Raw genomic sequence first — 20,563 nt, 5'->3', positions numbered from 1 at the left:
AAGGGTACAGAAAACAGAGATGACCTGTTCAAGTCTCAGGGCTTGGAAGGCGCCAAGATGGGAGGGGACAGTATGTGGCCCAAGTTGTCCTTGAACTTGTTAAGTAGCCAAGAATAACCTCCCATCTTCACTTCCCAAGTGCAGAGACTACAGGAGCAAGCCAGCCATCAAGCCAAGGTTATTCGACTGGAGGAATAGAACCCAGGGCCTTGTACGCCGTGGGCCAACAATCAATCAACCGAGTCAGCATCCCTGCCCCAGTGGTGTGGCTTTGAAGACTAGATGTTGCTGAAAGCAAGGGGGTGTTCCCAGTTTTCTACCCTCAGGGGGCCTCTGGGAATATATGTGGAGAATCCTAGGGCAATACAGACTTACAAGGGGATGTGAAAAGCCCTAGGAAAGGACCTGTGCCTTGCTCTGGATGGGTACTGTCTAGAGGATCCTGTGCTCTGGGATCCAGGATGCTAGGTGAACTGACTCTAGCAGCTCTTAATGTGCTCATTAGTCAGGTGGAGCTGTCCCAGGAGGGAGATGCTGCCCCGGCTCTTCCACTGACTTGTCATGGGACTTGGTTTAATATTGCTCTACCCCGAGCCTTGGCTTCCTCATCTTTGAAGTAAGGAGGTTGAGAGGACCTTTCGGACCATCCTCTAGGGAAGGCAGAACTGACACAGGGTACAGTAACCCTGAAGGCCCACCATGGTTCTCTGTGGTCCATCTGGGTCTCCTGGAGGATGCTCCCTCCCCTGGACCACCCCTAACTCATCTCTGCCTCTGAGAACTGTGCTCCATGGAAGGCCATGGCAATGGTGGCCCTGATTTCAGGGTGAGGAGCTGTCTGCCCTGCCCCGCATCTTCATAGCACAAGACTCCATGCCTGATAGGACTCCGGGGAGACATCAGGGTGTGCTCTACTGTTTTTTTTTCTTCTGTCACTGTGATGAAAATACTCTGAACCAAAGCAAAGGGTTTATTTAGCTTATAACTCCCAGGTCACAGTGTTTTATTGAGAGAAGTTAGAGAGGAATCAAAGCAGGTGCTTGAAGCAAGGTCCATGGAAGAATGCCACTTACTAGTTCACTCTCTGTTTTTTATACAGCCCAGGATCACATGCCTAGGGATGGTGCCGCTCACAGTGGTCTGAAGCCTAGGGATGGTACCACTCACAGTGGTCTGAGCCCTCCTAAATCAATTAGCCATCAAGATAACCCCCCCAATGGCATGTCCACAGGTAAATCTTCAGTTGAGGGCCCCTCTTCCCAGGTGACTCTAGCTTGTGTCAAGTTTGTTTAGATCTATTATTTCGGCTTACATATATATATATGTGAGGCTGCATGGGTTTCCATGCACCACATATGCGCAAGTTCCAGTGGAGGTTAGAGGGTGTACTTGGTGCTACGGTTGGTTGGTTGGTTGTGAGCTGCCTGACATGGGTGCTGGGAACCTGGGTCCTCTGCAAAGCAGAGGCTTGGTCCCTCTTCCTCCTTCATCTTCTTAGTACAGGAATCCTCAGCCCTGGCTCTCACAATGCTGGATCTGGACCCCAGGCTCATTACGTCACTTACTACGTCCTTATGGTCCCAGATGCCTCTCCTGTACAGTGGGGACAGCCTCGCTTCACTTTCAGGTTGCTCGACTCTCTAAACCTGCATCACGATTGTTTATCTTGACCGGCAGGCAACCCGACTTTAGAACCGCAAGGGAAACAAATCTCTCAGTGTGTCCATGAGGATGTTTCCAGAGGTTTTACCTGAGGAGGGAAGCCCTACCCTGAATGTGGCCTGCACCCTTTCATGGGCTGGGGTCCCAGGCGAACTGTGAAGTGGACTGTTCACCTCTCTCTGCTCCCTGATTGCAGGAGCGATTGGATGTGACTGGTCGATTCACACCCCATGCCTTCTGTACCATGATGTGCTTTCCGCTCTCACTAGGAGTTTAAATAGCCCTCCCTGTCTTCCACTGCTCACGTGTTTTGTCCTAGAACTGAAATGTCGCTAATACACACACACAGGCAGTTTTTTGTGTGGCCTTGTGTCTCATAGTCTACATCTAACAGCATCTCCTTTAGAATGTTCTGCCTCCTAGAGAGCCAAGGTTTCTCCAGCCAGGGCAGGGCTTCAATAACAAACTGGGACCTTATGGGACCCAGCTCTCTTTCTTCCCAGCATCAGGAGGCATCCTGCTCCAGAGGACACAGGCAGGGGCTTCTGCAGGCGGCACTGGCGCATGGGGACATCAAATGGTCTTAATCACTTCAATGTAAACGAGCTCAAGTCATGTGGATCGAATTTCTCAGAAAATACACAAGGGCTTAAAGAGCAGAGGCAGAGAACACTCAGTCCCTGAGGAATTTGTTTTTTCTTTCCTTTCTCTGTGCCTGTGAGTGTTGTTATTGTTGCTGAGACTGAAACATGTCAGAAACGGTTCAAGATGCCTACAGCATCCCTGGATGCTCAGCAGAGCCCAGGGAGGGTTTTGAGTTGGGGCATGGTGGGAAAAGGGCGGAGGATTAAGAATTAAAACCACCGGCCACCCCATCAGACCTTCGCTTGACTTCTTTGTCACGCTACTGTGCCCCTGATGCCCCAGGAGGCTCCAGTGTGATTGCTCAGGCCTCCTTTGGGTGCCCAGTGTGGGTGGTACTGGGTCAGTTCTTTCCTGGGACACACTGGTGTCTGGGAGTGACGCTTTCCCCTCTGGTGGCATCTCCTTGTCCTACATTCACAATATGGTGTAGAAGGTGAGCCTCAGAGGCCCATCTCCCTGCTGGAGGCTACTGGGGAGCAATCTGAGTGACAGCAATTGAGTGACCCAGGAGACAGCCTCTGAACATGAGCTCTGCCCAGGGCTGGGTGCACAGGAGCCTCCCAAGCCTTAGCTGCTGTCTTGATTTCAGGATTCCCTGCCTCTAGCTGCAAGTCACTCCACGGTCACGTCCTGCTTTGCTGATTATGAAATATGTGTGCACTTATAACACACTTTAGCCTTGGCCAAGACGCTCAGATGGAGCGGGGGTAGGGTCGGGTCTCACCTGACATGTGAGTAAACAGAGGATTAGAAAGGCCCAGTCTTCCAAGGCCTGTCTCCAAGTGGCAGAGCTCTGAGCTTCAAATGCTCCCCTGTCCCTCTTTGAGGTACCTCCAGGCAGACAGCCACATCAACACCTGTCAACACCTGCCACTGAGGCAAACATACCATGGGTCCTCTCCGTGAACAAAACTCCCAGAAAACTGCCTACAAGGTGGGAAAGTGCCGTGTGTGTGTGTGTGTGTGTGTGTGTGTGTGTGTGTGTGTGCGCACGTGTGTGTGTGCGTGCGTGCGTGTGTGTGTGCAGTAGAGAAGGGAATGTGGGGGTCAGTCATGATTGCCACCTTGATGTGGCTTAGAGTCACCATGGGAACAAATCTCTGGCCATACCTGTGAGGGATTATCTAGATTCGGTTAATGGAGGTGGTAAGACTCACCCTGAATGTGGGTGGCACCACTCATGGGCTGGGACCCCGACTGTATTGAAAGCAAACAGTGAGCCAGCTGTAGCGTTTGCTTTTCTGTTCCCCGATGCCATGCGTCCCTGCTGTGCTGGACTGCGCCCACCAACTGTGAGCCCCCGGAAATTTCTCTCCTGAGTATTTGCTCACCGTGACAAGACAAGTAGCCGATTCAGGGAATAATTAAACAGCGTAATAAAGGAGATTCCTCTCACGGGGGAAGGACCCCCCGAAAGGCTCAGGGTGCTGCGTTCTACCTAACGTGTCCTGTAGCTCCCCGAGTCCCCAAGGCTGCTGCTCTGTTTCTGAGCTCAGCAGGGGCAGTAAATAAGCTCAGGTTGTGGCCCTGCCCAACCCACTCGGACACACAGGCCACGCCCAGGTCAGTAAAGCATCTAAGTCATCTCGTGACCTCCGAGGTGTCTTCTATTCACAGGCCTTCCACAGACGCTGCCTGCTCCCCAGTTTAGAACCTGGCTGAGTTTCTCCTTGAGTGGGGTGCTGCGCTGGCTGCTCCCACCTTGCAGGGCTTTGACGAGATACTGGTATCTATCTCATCGTGGACACGAGACATAGGGGAGAAAGGCTCCCTTGGTACCTTAGAAGTCAAAGTGGGAGGGAAAGCCTCGGCGGGAAGCATCATTCCAGGATAGGAAAAGGCTCCAGAGAGCCGCATGGGGAGGTGGAGAAAGCGACCCACCAGGATGGGTAGAAATACCACCAGGCTATCTGTCTTCTCACATTGTCTTCAGTCATTCGAGTCACTGCTCCTCAGAGGGTCTAAGGCTTACTCCAGAGTGAAACCATGCTTTTGGAATCTCAGTGCTGTGCAGAGCCCACAGACTTATTAACAGATGTTTAACAGTATTGGTCAAAGTAATTCTATCTTGAAAACATTTTTTCCGAGATTTGTTTTTACTTGGTAGAGACTGGCTTCAGATTACATAGCCAAGGACAACCTTGAACGGCTCCTCTTGCTTCTGCTCCTCGAGTGCTGACATTTCAGGCTGGTGCCACTATAGCCGGTTAATGCAGTGCTGGGGACTGAACCCATGTCTTTGTGCTTTATCAACTGAGCTAAACTTCAGCTCCTCAACCCAACGCTATGTGTGTGATAAATATGCATGTTGATGTACGCATGTGTACAAAGGCATATGTGTGTGGTTGTATATGTATGTGTGGTGCATATATATGTGCATGCTTGTGTGTATGTGTGTGTACATGTATATATGCATGTTCGTGTATGGTGTGTGTGATGTATATACGTATACAAAGGCATGTGCGGGTGTGGTTGTATATGCATGTGTGGTGTGTGCATGTGCATGTATGTACATATGTACACTCATGCATGTGTGTACATGTGCATGCTCACATGTGTACATGTATGTATGCACTCGTGTGTGTGTGTGTGTGTGTGTGTGTGTGTGTTGTCCATGTAGAGGTTGATGTTTAGCACTTACCCCATCTGTTTCTTATGTTTTGAGACAAGGTGTCTGCCTGAACCTGGAGCTCAGTAACTAGGCAAGACTGGCTGACCCATGAGCTTCCCCAGAACCAGGATTACATGCATTTGCCATCAAGCCCAGCCTCTTATGTGGGTGCTGGGGATACCACTCAGTTTCTCATGCTTGTACGGCAGTCCTCCCCAGCCCTTCAACCTGCTCTTTGTCTTCCATACCTTTTAAAGAATATGTCTCCTGGGCAGCTGGAGGGAGATGCCTCAGTGCCTAAGAATTCTTGCTGCTCTTCTAGAAGACCCCAGTCCTATTCCTGGCATCCACATTGGGTGACTAACAGCCCCCTGTAAGTCCAGCTCTAAGGGGCTCTGACACCTCTGACCTCCAGTCACACCCCCATGTAAACACACACATACACATAATTTAAACAATAAAGTTAAAAAAGGGAATATGTATGCTGGGCCTCAGTTGGGGTAGTCCCTGTTAGCATCATGAATCCTTAGCATTACAAAAAAGTGAAGAACAGAGTGCAAATGTCCTGCATCCTCTGTGGCCAGTGGAGAGAGGCTTAAGTCACTGAATTTAAGCAGCTACTGAATGTCAGGGAATATGTCCCTGACTCCACAAAGAATTATGACCTTGCGTGGGAAATAAAAGATGCTATAAAAAGGGAAATACAGACTTTTGGACACAAGCAGAAAAACAGCCACAGGACACAACACATCAGAAAGATAAGACATCTCCACAGGTTCTGCAAAGTCAGAGGCCACGGCATGCCATTTGAAAGGGTTGGGCCACCTAAATGGCTCAGTAGGTAAAAGCCTGGTGACCTGAGTTCTGTCCTGAGAGTGCACCTGGTGGGAGGAGAGAACCAGATCCTGAAAGCTGTCTTCTGACCTCCATGCTTGCACTGCGGCACATCACATCAGACATGCCCACCCACACGTGCACACACGATACAGAAATAAATATGTAACAGGAAGGAACAGGAAGATGATAGAAGAAAAACTGCCCAAAAGATACTCTGGAAGAATCCAAGGGAAATAAAGTTTATTTGAGACGTATGAATAAACATCTAGTCCAATGTAATGCCCAGAGCTTGGCGACAGGAACACTGAAGCTGTTGTCTCCTGTTTTCTATGAAGAAAATTATGTCAAACACCGGCACAGAACCGTATGAACATAAGGAGGAGCCGTGGACCGGTGGCTTCCTCTAAGGAGTAAGCAGACAGTGATGTTGACAGTTAAAGGCCTGTGGAATTTATAACCACGCCCAGGTAAAAACCTATGACGGGAATGGGGCAAGGGGCAGGGCAGATCTCTGAGTCAATGTTATTTAGGCAAAGAATTTAACATAGATCTTGGGTCAGCAAGATGGCTCAGTGGGTGAAGGTGCTTGCTGCCAAGCCTGACAATCTGAGTTCAGTCCCTGGAACCCACATGGGGGAAGCAGAAAACAAACAAACAAACACACAAAAAAAACCCCTCCCAATTAAATCCTATCTAGGTATATAATTATGATATAAAATATTAAGATATATCAAAAGATACATGGGATGTTCTTGTTGACCTCTGACCCTCACATTCATGCCTCAGTGCCTCCTCCCAAACAAGCGAACAAATGCAACTGAAAAGATAGACCTTAGTAAGTGTAATGCACACTTTAATGGCTAGGTTGAACCACTGGGGGAGTCAGTGCCTAATCCTGCCTAGCTAATGTGAGACCCCAGCACTGGAAACAACAGGACAGCATATAACAGAAACAATAAAAGCCAGGAAAGAAAAAAAAAGGCCACGAGACAAGCGGGCATGTCCCATGAAGAGACTATGTTCTTAATCCAACTATGTTATATTAAATGTCCAACTAAAGGGCAAAGCTTGTCAGAATGGATTAAAACCGCATATGCCACTCAGAAGGGGAATGCTTTAATATAAAGACACAGCAGGCTGAAGACAAGGCTCAGCAGATAATCACACCTGCTGCTCTGGCATAGGACCTGAGTTGGGTTTCCAGAATCCATGATTGATGTCTCACAACTGCAGCTACAAGAGACCCAACGCCCTCTTCTGGCCTCTGCAGGAAATTACATAATTAAAGATTTTTTTTTTTTTTTAAAGTAAGGATACAGAAAGGTTGAAAGCAAGAAGATGTAAAAAAGCTCACAGAAATTTACTAAAAGATAGCTATTGTGCCTATAGTAGTCCAGACTATAAATAAATAAATACTATATATGCATCTATACTTTATATATTTAATAGACTTTATATGTAATCATATAATAAATATAGAGTAGCAATATAATAACAATATAAAATGTTGAGATATAATGTAAGATTTATTACATGCTCTAGTCAGCTTTAACTGCCAATTTTTTTACTGTCTAGAATCACCAAAGGAGAGCCTCCACAGAGGGATTGCCAGAGCACACTGGCTGGTCTGTGGCCACATCTTGGGAGGTGGTTGCCTTGATTGTAAATCGATGAGGGGAACCCAGTTCACTGTGGGTGGCACCATTCCCTAGGCTGGTGGTTCTCAGCTATATAAGAACGCTGTCTAAGCATGAGCCTGAGAGTGAGAACCAGGCACTGTTATCCCAGAGTTTCTGCTGTTCCTCCTTGGCTGTAACTGAGGTCCCAGGTTGGAGGTGATGCTGTGTGGAGTAGTGAGCAGTTCTGCCTTCTGGTTCTTGTCCTGACTTCCTCTGCTGGACCATGACCAGGAAACAGAGCCAGGAAACTCCTTCCCAGGTTAAAAACTCCTTCTTTTGATTAATCACAGCAACCGGGCAAAAATAGAGATTTAGGCTATAATGCTAAATTGATATACCTCATTCTCTTAGTTAGGGTTTTTATTCCTGCACAAAACTTCATGACCAAGAAGTAAGTTGGGGGGAAAGGGTTTATTCAGCTTACACTTCCACATTGCTGTTCATCACCAGAGGAAGTCAGGACTGGAACCCAAGCAGGTCAGGAAGCAGGAGCTGATGCAGAGGCCATGGAGGGATGTCACTTACTGACTTGCTTTCCCCTGGCTAGCTCAGCCTGCTTTCTTATAGAACCCAGGCCTCCCAGCCCAGGGATGGCTCCACCCACAATGGGCTGGGCCAGGGATGGCTCCACCCACAATGGGCTGGGTCAGGGTGGCTCCACCCACAATGGGCTGGCCCAGGGATGACACCACCCACAATGGGCTGGGCCCTCCCCCCTTGATCACTAGTTGAGAAAATGCCTTACAGCTGGATCTCATGGAGGCCTTTACTCAACTGAGGCTCCTTTCTCTGTGATAACTCCAGCTTGTGTCAAGTTGACACAAAACCAGCCAATACACTAATAATGAATTAATGTATATGCTTAGTTAACAACTTCAAGAAATACAAAGCAAAGTTGGCAGAACTAAGTGGTGATTTCCCAATGACATTGGAGATTTTAATACATCTCTCAGAATCATGGAGTTGGCAGATCAAAAGACTCCCCACTCCAAACAAAGCCGCCAAACACAAACAGTAGAGCTATAGACATTAAAACAATAGAGCTGTGTCAGTCTAATGGCATACAGAAAAACACTTAAAAACCAGAACAAGCAGGGCAGTGCACACCAGTAGTGCCAGCACTTGGGAGGCAGAGGCAAGAGGATCTCTGTCAGTTCATGGTCAGCTTGGTCTACAAATCAAATTCAGGGCAGCCAGGGTTCTGTTACACAGAGAAACCAACATCAAACCAAACCAAAATAAAGCAAACAAACAAACACAAAACACAAAAACATCATCGGAAGAGACTTATCAAATGACTCGAGACCTTATTAAAATAGATCATATTGTGGAGAGATGGCTCAACAATTCAGAGCACTGGCTGCTCTTCCAGAAGACCCAGTTTCAATTCCCAGCACCCAGAGGACAGCTCAGAGCTCTCTGTCGGTTCCTGGGGTCCCCTCTTCTGGCCCTTCTGGGTATTTTGCATACACACAGTGCACAGACATACATCCAGGTATACATGTACCTTTTTAAAAAATAAGTTGTATAATGCCACTTCTGATTACAAGGAATGAAGCTAGAATTCTGATAGTAAATAACCAGAAGTTTGGCAAATATTTGGGAACTAAAGCAACACATTTTAAAATGATGCATGGATCATAAAAGGCATTAGAGATTCATGTGATTGCACTAAAAACAAAACCATGAAAATATAAGATGCAGCTTAAGCAAAAAAACATTACAGCCCTTTATGTGTAACCTTTCTGTATATAAAGGAATCCAACGCTGAAATATGAATCTAGGAAAAGATAAATCAACTTCCCTAAGGAGAAAAAGAAGCAACTAAAAATGAGTAAAAGCCAGTGGAAGAGAAACAGGGATTCGGCAGGATCAGTAAAGCCCTAAATCCAGGGGCTGGAGAGACGGCTCAGCAGGTAAGAGCACTGGCTGCTCTTCTAAGGACCTGGGTTCAATTCCTACTAACCATATGACAGCTCACAACTGTCTGTAACTCTGGGGCCAGGGGATCTGGTACCATCACTCAGACATATAGGTAGGCAAAACACCAATGCACACAAAATAAAAAATCTTAAAAAAAAACCCAAACCCCAAATCTATCCTTATAAAACTTTAATGAAATTGTCCCACCTATAGTAAGACAAATGTGACTAAGGGGGACAGGCAGCGTGGGTTACCATTGAGACCCATGAAAATGAGGGACATGCTACAGGACTTAAAGATCTGGAAAAATATGAACAGGAGGCCAGCAATTGATACTTTGTTAGAAAAAGTTGAATGAAATGGATAAGTCACTGTAGAAACACATTATCAATGTAAACATAAGCAACTGGGAACCTGATTGGCCCATTTTCCTTGAAGAAGTTGAAAATGTCTTCAGAGCAGTGTTCAGAGAGTGAGAGCCTGTGGAGCACTCAGTCCTCAGGGAGATGTCGTTCCCCCTCCCCCCACCCAACCCATCAAGCCCGAGGAAGAGGAGATGGACAGATTGTAAGAGGCAGAGATAGCGGATAACTCTAAGGAAACAGTGCTCAAAGTACAAGATTTCCAGCTGCCTGAGTTAGTATTGGTAATGTGTTTCTTAACGGGCAGTGGCACATGCCTTTGATCCCAGCACTCGGGAGGCAGAGACAGATCTCTGAGTTTGAGGCCATCCTGGTCTACAGGTCCACGGCTACACAGAGAGACTCTGTCTTGAAACTCCAATAAGCAAACAAACAACAAACAGATGGATGGATGAATGGATGGGTGTTTGGATGGATGGATACATACATACATACATACATACATACATACATACATACGTACATACATAGATGATAACGTGTTTCTCTAGTGTTAGCTCAAGAATTCAAGTTTGAATTCAAACTACAAAATAAGAAAAGGATAAAAAGAAAAAGAGAAGAAAAGGCAAGGGCCAAAACAAAAACTGCTAAGTGAAAAAACTCAACCCTTAAAAAAACCACACTAACAAAATACAGAAAAATTGTATGTCTCAATTCTTACAAGAAAGGCACCTGATCAGGCTGAATACTTCTTTGTTGATAACATTAAAAACAAAAGAACAAAATGGTGCCAGTGAGCTAGGGACGCAGCCCAGTAGGTAGTGCTTGCCTAGCACATGCGAGTCCTAGGTTTGACTTCCAGTACCGGTTCCAAACAAGGTGGCACATGCCTGCAGTCCCAGCACCCAGGAAGTGGAGGTGAGGGACCAGGCCATCCTTGTATATGACAAAATTGAGGCCAGCCAATGGGGATAGGTGAAACCCTGTCTAGAAAGGAAAAGAAGCCACACACACACACACACACACACACACACACACAAATAGACAAAACCTCATCAAACTGAAGCTAGAAGAAATACTTCTTCAGTGTGGTGGCATCTACAGCCAATAAATGAGTAAATCACAGACACCGTCCTCTTTAATCATCTCGTTCAGACTTGCCCCACGGAAAGCCAGCTAAGAATGCTCCGTGTCACCATGTCTAACCAGCCTTGACCCCACAGCTGTAGGTTCTGTAACAGGGCAGAAAATAAACAGAGGTATGGGGGTAGGACAGAAGAAACAAAGAGTGATCGTGTGGGGTGACCTAAAGAGCCACAGGCAAGGACGGGATTGGTGAGTGAAGATGTTAGCCCCACAGGCCTGGAGGTTTAAGATGGACGTCCAGAACCCACTTCAAAGTGGAAGGAAAGAGCTGACCCCCCCCCCCCCCAAATTGTCTTCTGACCTCTGCACATGGTTGTGGCAAGTCTCCAATAACACAACTTAATAATAATAATAATAATAGTAATGTTTATAAAAAAGATCTACCAAGCTAAGTTGTTAGAAATGATAAAGGATTCAGCAAATACATTGTATCTGTAAATTCAGATACAATGTATGCACAATCAATTGCATTCCCCTGTGGTAGCAAGGCAAGCAAACAAAACCATCTCATTTCTAGCAGCATAAGGTACAGATATGTAGAAATTACTGTAATTAACGATGGCCAAGACTTTCTACATAGAAAATTATGAGGAAAAATTTAAAAATAAATAGATCAGGGCATTTGCTATTATTACGATTTCATTTATTCTCAAATTTACCTATATGTTTAGTATTGCTATAATCAAAATATCAGCAAATGTCATTGGAGGAAAGTTGGCAGAAGGAAGAATGCGGAGCTTAAAATGGACAGAGCACTCTCACCGCATGGATAGACACAGGCTTCACATGCCTGAGTTCAAATCTTCCTTTTCTCTGAGACAGTCTTATGTCACCCAGGCTAGCTCACACTTTCTCTGAGACAGTCTTATGTCACCCAGGCTAGCTCACACTTGCTGTGTAGCTGAGGATGCGTGCAAGAGGGCAGGGGCCCGACTGGAAACTTGGTTAAATACAATGTCAGGATGTGAATGGGTACGCAAAGCGCCTGCACTGTGGGCAGAGGGAGTGTGGGCAGCGGGAGTGGCTGCAGTTAGGGTGATCGTAGCGAGGCCGTGGTGACTGGAGCTCTCTTGTCTTACTAGAGAGTTTAAATAGTAAAGAGCTTCGAGGATCCTCGAAAACTCCTAACCCCCATCTCCGCGACCTAAGCCACCTGTGCGCGCCAGCAAGCGGAGGATGAATGTTCATTAAAGAACACGCCTAGAGGCAGAAGGAGGAGAGCAATGGCCCACTTGAGCAGCCCAAGTTCCAACCAGTTCCAGTATCCATCGGTGGCAGGATGGATCAAGAGTGACCCAGTGATATGACAGGATTCCACAAGCCACGAGGTGAAGTGCCGGGACCACATGATAGCCTGCACACACAGTGTTGAATTTAAAAAGCCATGTGGAAATGGAAGCCTGCAAAATGACATCATCACCACACACACGCATGTGTGCGAACACACATGCATGCGTGTGCACACATGTGCGCGCGCGCACACACACACACACACACACACACACACGAACAAACATTCTCTCGAGTGTGCACATGTGCACACACACACACACACACACACACGAACAAACATTCTCTCGAGTGTGCACATGTGCACACACACACACACACACACACACATACACACAGGAAACCTGGCTTAAGGAATCTATGGTGACAAGAGTCAGTCAAGGCTACCTGGAGGGGAACTGACTGGGGAGGGGCGCAGAAGATCCTTCTGGGCGAGTGTGTGTCACACAGCCTGGGGGCGAGGTGGCCCCTGGATCTGTCACTCACCACTTCTTGCCACTGATGTCGTGCTGTTGTACTGTGTAGCCAAAGAAGGCAGCACTGGGGCCAGCGATGACCCGGGGGTTCCTGGTATCCATGTTGAAGGTGTCCGTGAATCCTGCGTGGGAGCAGAAAAGAGAAACGGTGAGTTTGCAGGGTGCAGGTACTGTCCAGGGTGTGTCTGGGCTTGTTTGGTAAAGTGCTTGCTGCGCAGGGTTCAGCAGCAGAGGCCGATGTCCACACTGAGGACAAGGAGCGGTTGCTGCTCCTCCTGTCACATCTACGACACTTCCGTAGAGTGCGACGGTTCTTGGAAAGCACTTTGTGAGCTGTTCTCACCATTTAAGACCCTTGTACAGAGAGAGTCGGTTCCCCAAAGTTGTCAGCCTTTCCTCGTGCCCTTCTCTATTCTACCTACATATGTATGCATGTAAGTACATACATGTGTCAATGCATACGTGCCCATATGTGCGAGTGCATGTAGAACCATATGTTGTTTCACGGTTACCTTCTACCTTTGGTTGGAGACCGGTGAACTGCGGTAGCTGGCCAGTGAGCTGTTCGCTCCTGCCTGCCTCTCCCATCTTGCTGTCACCAGGATTACAAACACACACCACTCCTGGCTTTTTACACAGATTCTGGGGGATTCAGACTCAGGTCCTCATCCTTGTGAGGCCAAAGCTTTTTACAACGGAGCCAGTTCGCCAGCGTATTCTCTACCTCTTCTCGGGCGTGACTTTTTCTACTAATCTTCACTTCAGAAAAATGTCTGCACGGGGTCTATTCTGGGGAGTCGGAATGCTTGGCTGGCCAAGATAAGGTCGTCCGAGTCCTCAGCCATGGTGAGTGGGCCAATAGGCTCGTTAGTAAGTCAGTGGAGTCTGAAAAGATGCCAAGAGATGTGTGGATAGGGCGGGGTGATCTGAGTTCTAATCTCAGCTTTGTTATAATTGTCTGTGTGTCTGTCCATGGAGAATGTTCCTGCTTCCCTATGCCTCCGGTACTGTGTCATGAGAGGGTGTAGGCACACCTCCACACATATCAGTGGTTCTCTGGGGGCAGACACATAGCTGACTTCCAGTTGTCAGCGCGTAAGCATCTGCCTCGAATCTCTGCAAACAATTGAGAATTGGAGACCGGGCAGCCGGGAAGAATGCAAGTTCATCTGAGTCTTGGCTAAACACATCTGGGAAGGGAAATCTCCAGGCAGAAAAAAGATATTTTGCATTCCCAAGCCAAGGGGGAAGAATTAAGGAAAACCACCAGCTTCTGCTCTACGGTGTCTAGACTTGGCTCTCCTCAGCGTGTTTGCACCGTGGACACTGGGCCACAGGCTGGAGCTTCTGGACACATCAGACATCAGAAAGATGGGGCCTTGGTGGGCGAGTGGGGAGAGCGGTCATCTTTCCATATAAACCCTAGGGCATCCCTGTGATGGTTCACACTGATTTCCAACCTGATAGGCTCTAGAACCACCTAGGAGACAAATCTCTGGGTGTAAGGGATTATCTAGGTTATCGATGTGAGGTAGGAGGATTACTCTAAATTGGGTGGCGCCATTCCCTAGGCTGGCATTCTGAAGCACACGAAAAGGAGAAAATGTGGATTCACTGCACTCTGCCTCTAGACTGTGGGTACAGTGTGACCAGCTGCTTCAGGCTCCTGCCACATGACACACTGTACCCTCACAGTGAGGAAGAATAGACTAGCTCTGGGTACCAGTCTCCCACTGGGCCAATCATTTCCGGTCCCCATGAAGTTGCTCTTCTTGAGCATTTTGTCGAAGTAACATGTCACCATCACGCAGTCCCCAGCAGAACTCTCAACATGCGACAGCTGCCCACTAGGACCCCTCAGGACCGTGTAGTGCTGGAGTAGCTAAGGAGTCCCAACCCTGGCATCTTTAGGGGTGTGAGCATCTGCAGAGGGTGGGCAGCAGTGACGGCAGGAGGGTAAGTGCCAAGGTCAAAGGCCCCGGAGTGGACTTCTGACTGAAACAAGCTCCTTACAGGGCTGAGAGAACGGTGCATGGGCACAGAATGGGCAGCTCTTAGGAGCTGAGACTGCTGTAGGAGGAGCAAGGCTGTGTAAGGAGGCCTGGTTCCTTCCCTGGTTTCACTGTTACTGGCTGTAGGTCTCTTTGGGCTAACCATCAGGCAACCCATTTTCAGTCCTGATGGTAACCTGAATCTGTGTGCTTCTCTGTCCTCATTTCCACACCATCTCATCAGAGATGAAGAGCTTGCAGAGCATCCCTGGGAGCACCCCTGTGAGGGAGCACCCCTGTGGGGGAGCACCCCTGTGTGGGAGCACCCCTGTGTGGGAGCACCCCTGTGTGGGAGTACTCCTGTGGGGGAGCACCCCTGTGGGGGAACACCCCTGTGTGGGAGCACCCCGTGGGGGAGCACCCCTGTGAGGGAGCACCCTGTGTGGGAGCACCCCTGTGTGGGAGCACCCATGTGCGGGAGTACTCCTGTGGGGGAACACCCCTGTGTGGGAGCACTCCAGTGTGGGAGTACCCATGTGGGGGAACACCCCTGTGCAGGAGCACTCCAGTGTGGGAGTACCCATGTGGAGGAGCAGGTTGTCGGACAGGTGGCTTTTCCCAGGGGTCTCCAGTGGAGTTACTTCCTTTTCTGTTAAAATTTGAGTCTGACACAAGTGTCCCTCAGCTTTAGGACTCCTGTGAAGGTTAACTATAGCCCACCTCTCTGAGCGATTCAGCATCTAGCCTGGCCTATTTGCTGTTAGAGTCAGGGGTGCAATGGAGACAGGTAGGGAAGGTGTTGGCTTTGTGAAAACAGGTCCCTTCTTACCACAGGCCTTCTGTTCTATAGAGTAAACTTTCCCACACTTGGGTCTTCCCAGGGGAGAAGTGAGCCCCTGTTTGTTTTTGCGAAGCCCACCTCACACTCTCTACTTCAATGCACTCAACAGTTTCATGTGTTTTTAGTCAACAGTGCCCTTAGGGACCTCCTGCCTCTGGCTAACTGTGTCTTCTCTAATGGAAAGTGGTGTGTGTGTGTGTGTGTGTGTGTGTGTGTGTGTGTGAACAGAATCAAGGGATTAGAACAAGATGGAGGTATGTTATACAGGAAGAAATTACTTATTCCAATTAAGTTCTGGGAAAGAGGTGGGGCTTAAGAGAGGAGGGTGTCTGGGTGGGTGTTGGGGGTGGCCAGAGAAGGGAGGAGGGGGCTTAAGCTGAGGGGGAGGCTTCCTTGGAAAGGCGTTGCCTCTTGCACCTTGTATGAGCAACACCCCTGGCTCTAAAGGAATCCATAGGGACATTATCTCATTTGGGAAGCGGCAGGTCTCCAGGTCACACCCTTGCTGTTGCTGGCAGTCGGCATGCTTCTGGCCCTGAGCATGCCAGCAGGAAGAAGCAAACCTGGTCCCTGGAAGTCTGAGGCCACAGTGGCATACTCCCTAGCTCTACATGGATCTGACTTTATATGAGTTCCCAGCACGTGGGAAAAGACGCTCCAGAGCTGATGGGGCCGGTCTGAGAGTCTGGAGGACTGAGGGGCTGACAGGAGCTGGGAGGGCATGACTTGCTCCATTCACCTCGTGCTCCTTCAGGGAGTTCAGACAAGGGTCACAAGAAGCTGCCTTTCTTTGCCCCGACCCCTTGAGTCCTTTACCAATGAGGACTTTCATCTTGAGCCAGGCCTCTGTCCTTCCTCAGTTTCCCATCTTAGCAAGTGCTGCCCGTTCTCTTAGGGCCACAGTCTGTGCTAGAGCGACTACTTGCTATAGCAAATATGATCCCCCTCAGCTCTCCAGAGCTCTTACAGGTCTACATGAGGAAGATTTTTCAGGATGGGAAACAGCCAGGTGGAGGCCGGGCAGCCTGTGTGGAGCTGAGATGCCTTGACTTGGGCTAGGGAGAGCAGGAATGTGCACGCCAGGTGGCACATCACGGGAGCAAAGACGTGGGGGCAGGGAGACACCCAGAGAGGAGGGAGAGAGATGAGAGAGAGCATACGGAAGAGCCACAATGGCCTCATCCATTTGCAGTAGGTCAGGAGTTTGCCAATGTGCTAGTTAAGCAGATGTTAACCTCACAGAAAACAGGCCTGGGGATCGAAAGCAGCAAACGCCTGCTGCAGTTGGCTGTAATTAACATAGTTTTCCATCTCCGCCCCCAGAGAACTGTCCGATGCCTGCAGAGGACACATGCATGACCCTGTCCAATGCCTGCAGAGGACACATGCATGACCCTGTCCAATGCCTGCAGAGGACACATGCATGACCCTGTCCAATGCCTGCAGAGGACACATGCATGACCCCTGTCCAATGCCTGCAGAGGACACATGCATGACCCCTGTCCAATGCCTGCAGAGGACACATGCATGACCCTGTCCAATGCCTGCAGAGGACACATGCATGACCCTGTCCAATGCCTGCAGAGGACACATGCATGACCCTGTCCAATGCCTGCAGAGGACACATGCATGACCCCTGTCCAATGCCTGCAGAGGACACATGCATGACCCCTGTCCAATGCCTGCAGAGGACACATGCATGACCCTGTCCAATGCCTGCAGAGGACACATGCATGACCCTGTCTGATCCCTGCAGAGGACACATGCATGACCCTGTCTGATCCCTGCAGAGGACACATGCATGACCCTGTCCAATGCCTGCAGAGGACACATGCATGACCCTGTCTGATCCCTGCAGAGGACACATGCATGACCCTGTCTGATGCCTGCAGAGGACACATGCATGACCCTGTCCGATGCCTGCAGAGGACACATGCATGACCCCTGTCCGATGCCTGCAAGGATGCATGCAGGACCCCTTCAAGAGGAAGGGCCATAGATGGATGGAGGCCACTGCATCTTTCTGTCTTTTTTTTTTTTACATTGTAATTTTCATAATTTTATTATTATAGCATGACTATAATGCATCTTTCTTTCTTACCACCATGTCTCCTTCTCTCTGGGTAGGGATTTGGTGAGAACAGAGCTCCATCTACAACTTTCAGAGCACCATGAAGAATATTGTAGTTCCATGCTATGCTCTTCACACAGTAGTGATCCAAAATAAAACCAGACTCGATCTGTAACTGTCCTGCTTAAAATCTTCTGGAACCCCAACTTGTACTCTTCATATATACACACACACATGGACACACACACACACACACACACACACACGGACACACACAGACACAGAGACACACATGGACACACACACAGACAGACACAGACACACACAGAGACACATACAGACACACACAGACACAGAGACACACACAGATACACAGACACAGACACACACATGGACACACAGACACAGACACACAGACACACAGACAGACAGACACACACAGAGACACATACAGACACACACAGACATACACAGACACACAGACACAGACACACACAGAGAGACACACAGACAGACACACACAGAGAGACACATACACAGAGACACACAGACAGACACACACACAGAGACACACAGACACAGACACATACAGACAGACACACAGACATACACAGACACACAGACACACACACAGAGACACACAGACACACACACAGAGACACACAGACACAGAGAGACAGACAGACACATAGACACACACAGACATAGACACACACACACACACACACACACACACACACACACATACTGCATGTGGAGCAGATTGCAGATCATTCATTCCCCAGGGCCCTTGGGTGCTGCAAGGTCTGCCTTCTTGTTAATCATATTCTGTCCTCCACACACAGACCTTCCTTAGTGCCTTACACACCCAACTCCACACACGGACCTTCCTTCTCCGAGGTAACACACAGACTCTCTCTCTGTGTCTGTCTCTTATCTCTGTCTGTCTCTGTCTTTGTATGTATATGTGTGTGTTGTGCTGGTGTGTGTGCCTAAGTGTATGTGGAGAGTAGAGGACAGACAGCTTTAAGTGTCCTTCCCCAGGATGCTGTACACCTTGCCCTATGACAAGGGTCTCTCACAGACTTAAGAGTTTCCCTAGCCTTAGGCTAGGCGCTGGCAGGCAACCCTGGGACCCACCTGTCACTTGCTCACCAGATCTGGGATTACTAGTACGTGTGCCCCACCCACTGGCTTTTCAAATGGGTTGTAGAAATCAAATTGAAGCCTTCATAGTCACAAGGTAACATTTCAGTAACGTAGCCACCCCATGCCCTTCAGAAAGCATTTACTGAGCCATGCTCTGAGCAAGTACTTGTCTAACCAAGTCATCTTGCAGCCCCTTTCCTTGAGATATTTGCTCTGCTGGTAGCTCCTTCTCAACACCAAATTAAACGTCAAGCCTCTGAGGTTGTTTGACCATCTTATGAAGAACCCATTTTTTCTCCCTCATAGCATCTTCTTTACTTCCTTCACAGTCAAAAATGCAGGTTGTTGAAGGAGCTTATTACAATTAAGCTCACATTTAGTCGTGATGTGGTAGTAGTTTTAGAACTGACCGGGGTGGGAAGATTTATACCAGGGTAATTGGCACCTTCTTCAAATAAAGATTCTCTCTACTCCAGGGCTGGGGAGGCAGCTCGCTCGGTAAAGCATTTGTCTCATAAGCCTGAGTATCTTAGTTCAGATCCACAAAGCTCATGGGAAAGGTGCTATGGGGCTACTACTCTGGGGCAGAGACCTGCAAACTTGTTGATCGGCTATAGCTAAGTTCCAGGCCAATGAGAGACCCTGTCTCAGATACAGCAGAAGGACTGACATCCAAGGTTGGCCTCCACATGATCCCACACATGTGCAATGCATGTGCCTCATCGACGCCCTTAGCTGTGCTTTCTCGCACACACACACACAGACACACACTCACACACACACTCTCTCTCTCTCTCTCTCTCACACACACACACACACACACACACAGACACACACACACACTCACACACACACACTCTCTCTCTCTCACACACACACACACACTCCACTTCATCCCAAGAGGCAAAATCAGCTGACAAACATTTCACAGCTCAGTGTGAAAGGGACTTTGTCCTTTCTTCTTTATCCTGAGCACCTAAGACAATGCTTCACACACAACAGTGCTTGTTTGAGAAAGAAGTCAGCAACCTGCCAACAGAGGTTCCTGGGCTATAACAGCTACAGCCTCGGGGAAGGGAGAAGCTTAGAGTGGTGAATTTGGCCCCAGAAGCATTAGCTCCATTCCCAGCAGGGCTCTTTTTCCTGGCCCTCAATTTCCTTTCCTGAAAAGTGCCCAATCTCCAAGTCCCAGCAGAGGGTTTAAAGAAATCCGTGTGTCCTCACTATGTGTCCCCTCCTGGGGTCACTGGACAGCACAGCTGCCCTGTGACCCCCTTTCCCTGACATGCTAACCCGCTCTAAGAGCTCAGTTTGGTTTCCATTCCTGGGCTTGGGTCTCATTTGCCCTGGGTGTAAACAAAGAGATCTGTGCATCCAAGATTAGACTCAGCCAGGGAAGTGGGCAAAGCCGGGCAAACAGCACGGCGAAGCTGGAGATGTACAATTTGTGGCAGGGCTTTCCCTTGGACAAGAGGAAGGAGGGTAATGAAGGCCCAGAGGGCTGCCGGCCACCCTGCTCTGGTTCTTTGAATGTCAACTAAAAAAAGGAGTTGTGGGGGCCCTTCCCTTCCAAGCCAGCAGGCTCGCCCTGCAGTGGATACCCACACCCATCTAGAAAGTTCTCCAGTTGCATACAGCTCAATATGCAACTGCAGACTTTGAAGAAGGAAGCGTTGGCAGCCTGAGGGTGTGGGTATAGGTCAGGTTTTTGTTCGTTTGTTTGTTTTGAGGCAGGGTTTCTCTGTATAACAGCTTTGGCTGTTTGGAACTTGCTTTGTAGACCAGCCTTGAACTCAAAGAGATCCACCTGCCTCTGCTTCTGGAGTACTGGAAATAGGTTGTTTTTTGTTGTCGTTTGTTTTGTTTTTGTTTTTGTGGTT

At 48.5% G+C, this 20,563-nt stretch overlaps 1 protein-coding gene across 1 annotated transcript in view; it reads right to left on the bottom strand.

Moving 5' to 3' along the window:
* Positions 1–20,563, bottom strand: part of ITGA11 (integrin subunit alpha 11) — a 97,953-nt gene that overhangs the window by 66,873 nt on the left and 10,517 nt on the right. The window contains exon 2 of the mRNA XM_080930283.1: positions 12,642–12,753. Coding sequence (XP_080786409.1) covers positions 12,642–12,753 — 112 coding nt within the window. The remainder of the gene's footprint in view (positions 1–12,641; positions 12,754–20,563) is intronic.

Source organism: Micromys minutus (assembly GCF_963924665.1).
Source record: "Micromys minutus genome assembly, chromosome: 16".
Lineage (NCBI taxonomy): Eukaryota > Metazoa > Chordata > Mammalia > Rodentia > Muridae > Micromys > Micromys minutus.
The sequence above is the reverse complement of the archived record's forward strand: the minus strand, read 5'-3'. Positions and strand labels throughout refer to the sequence as shown.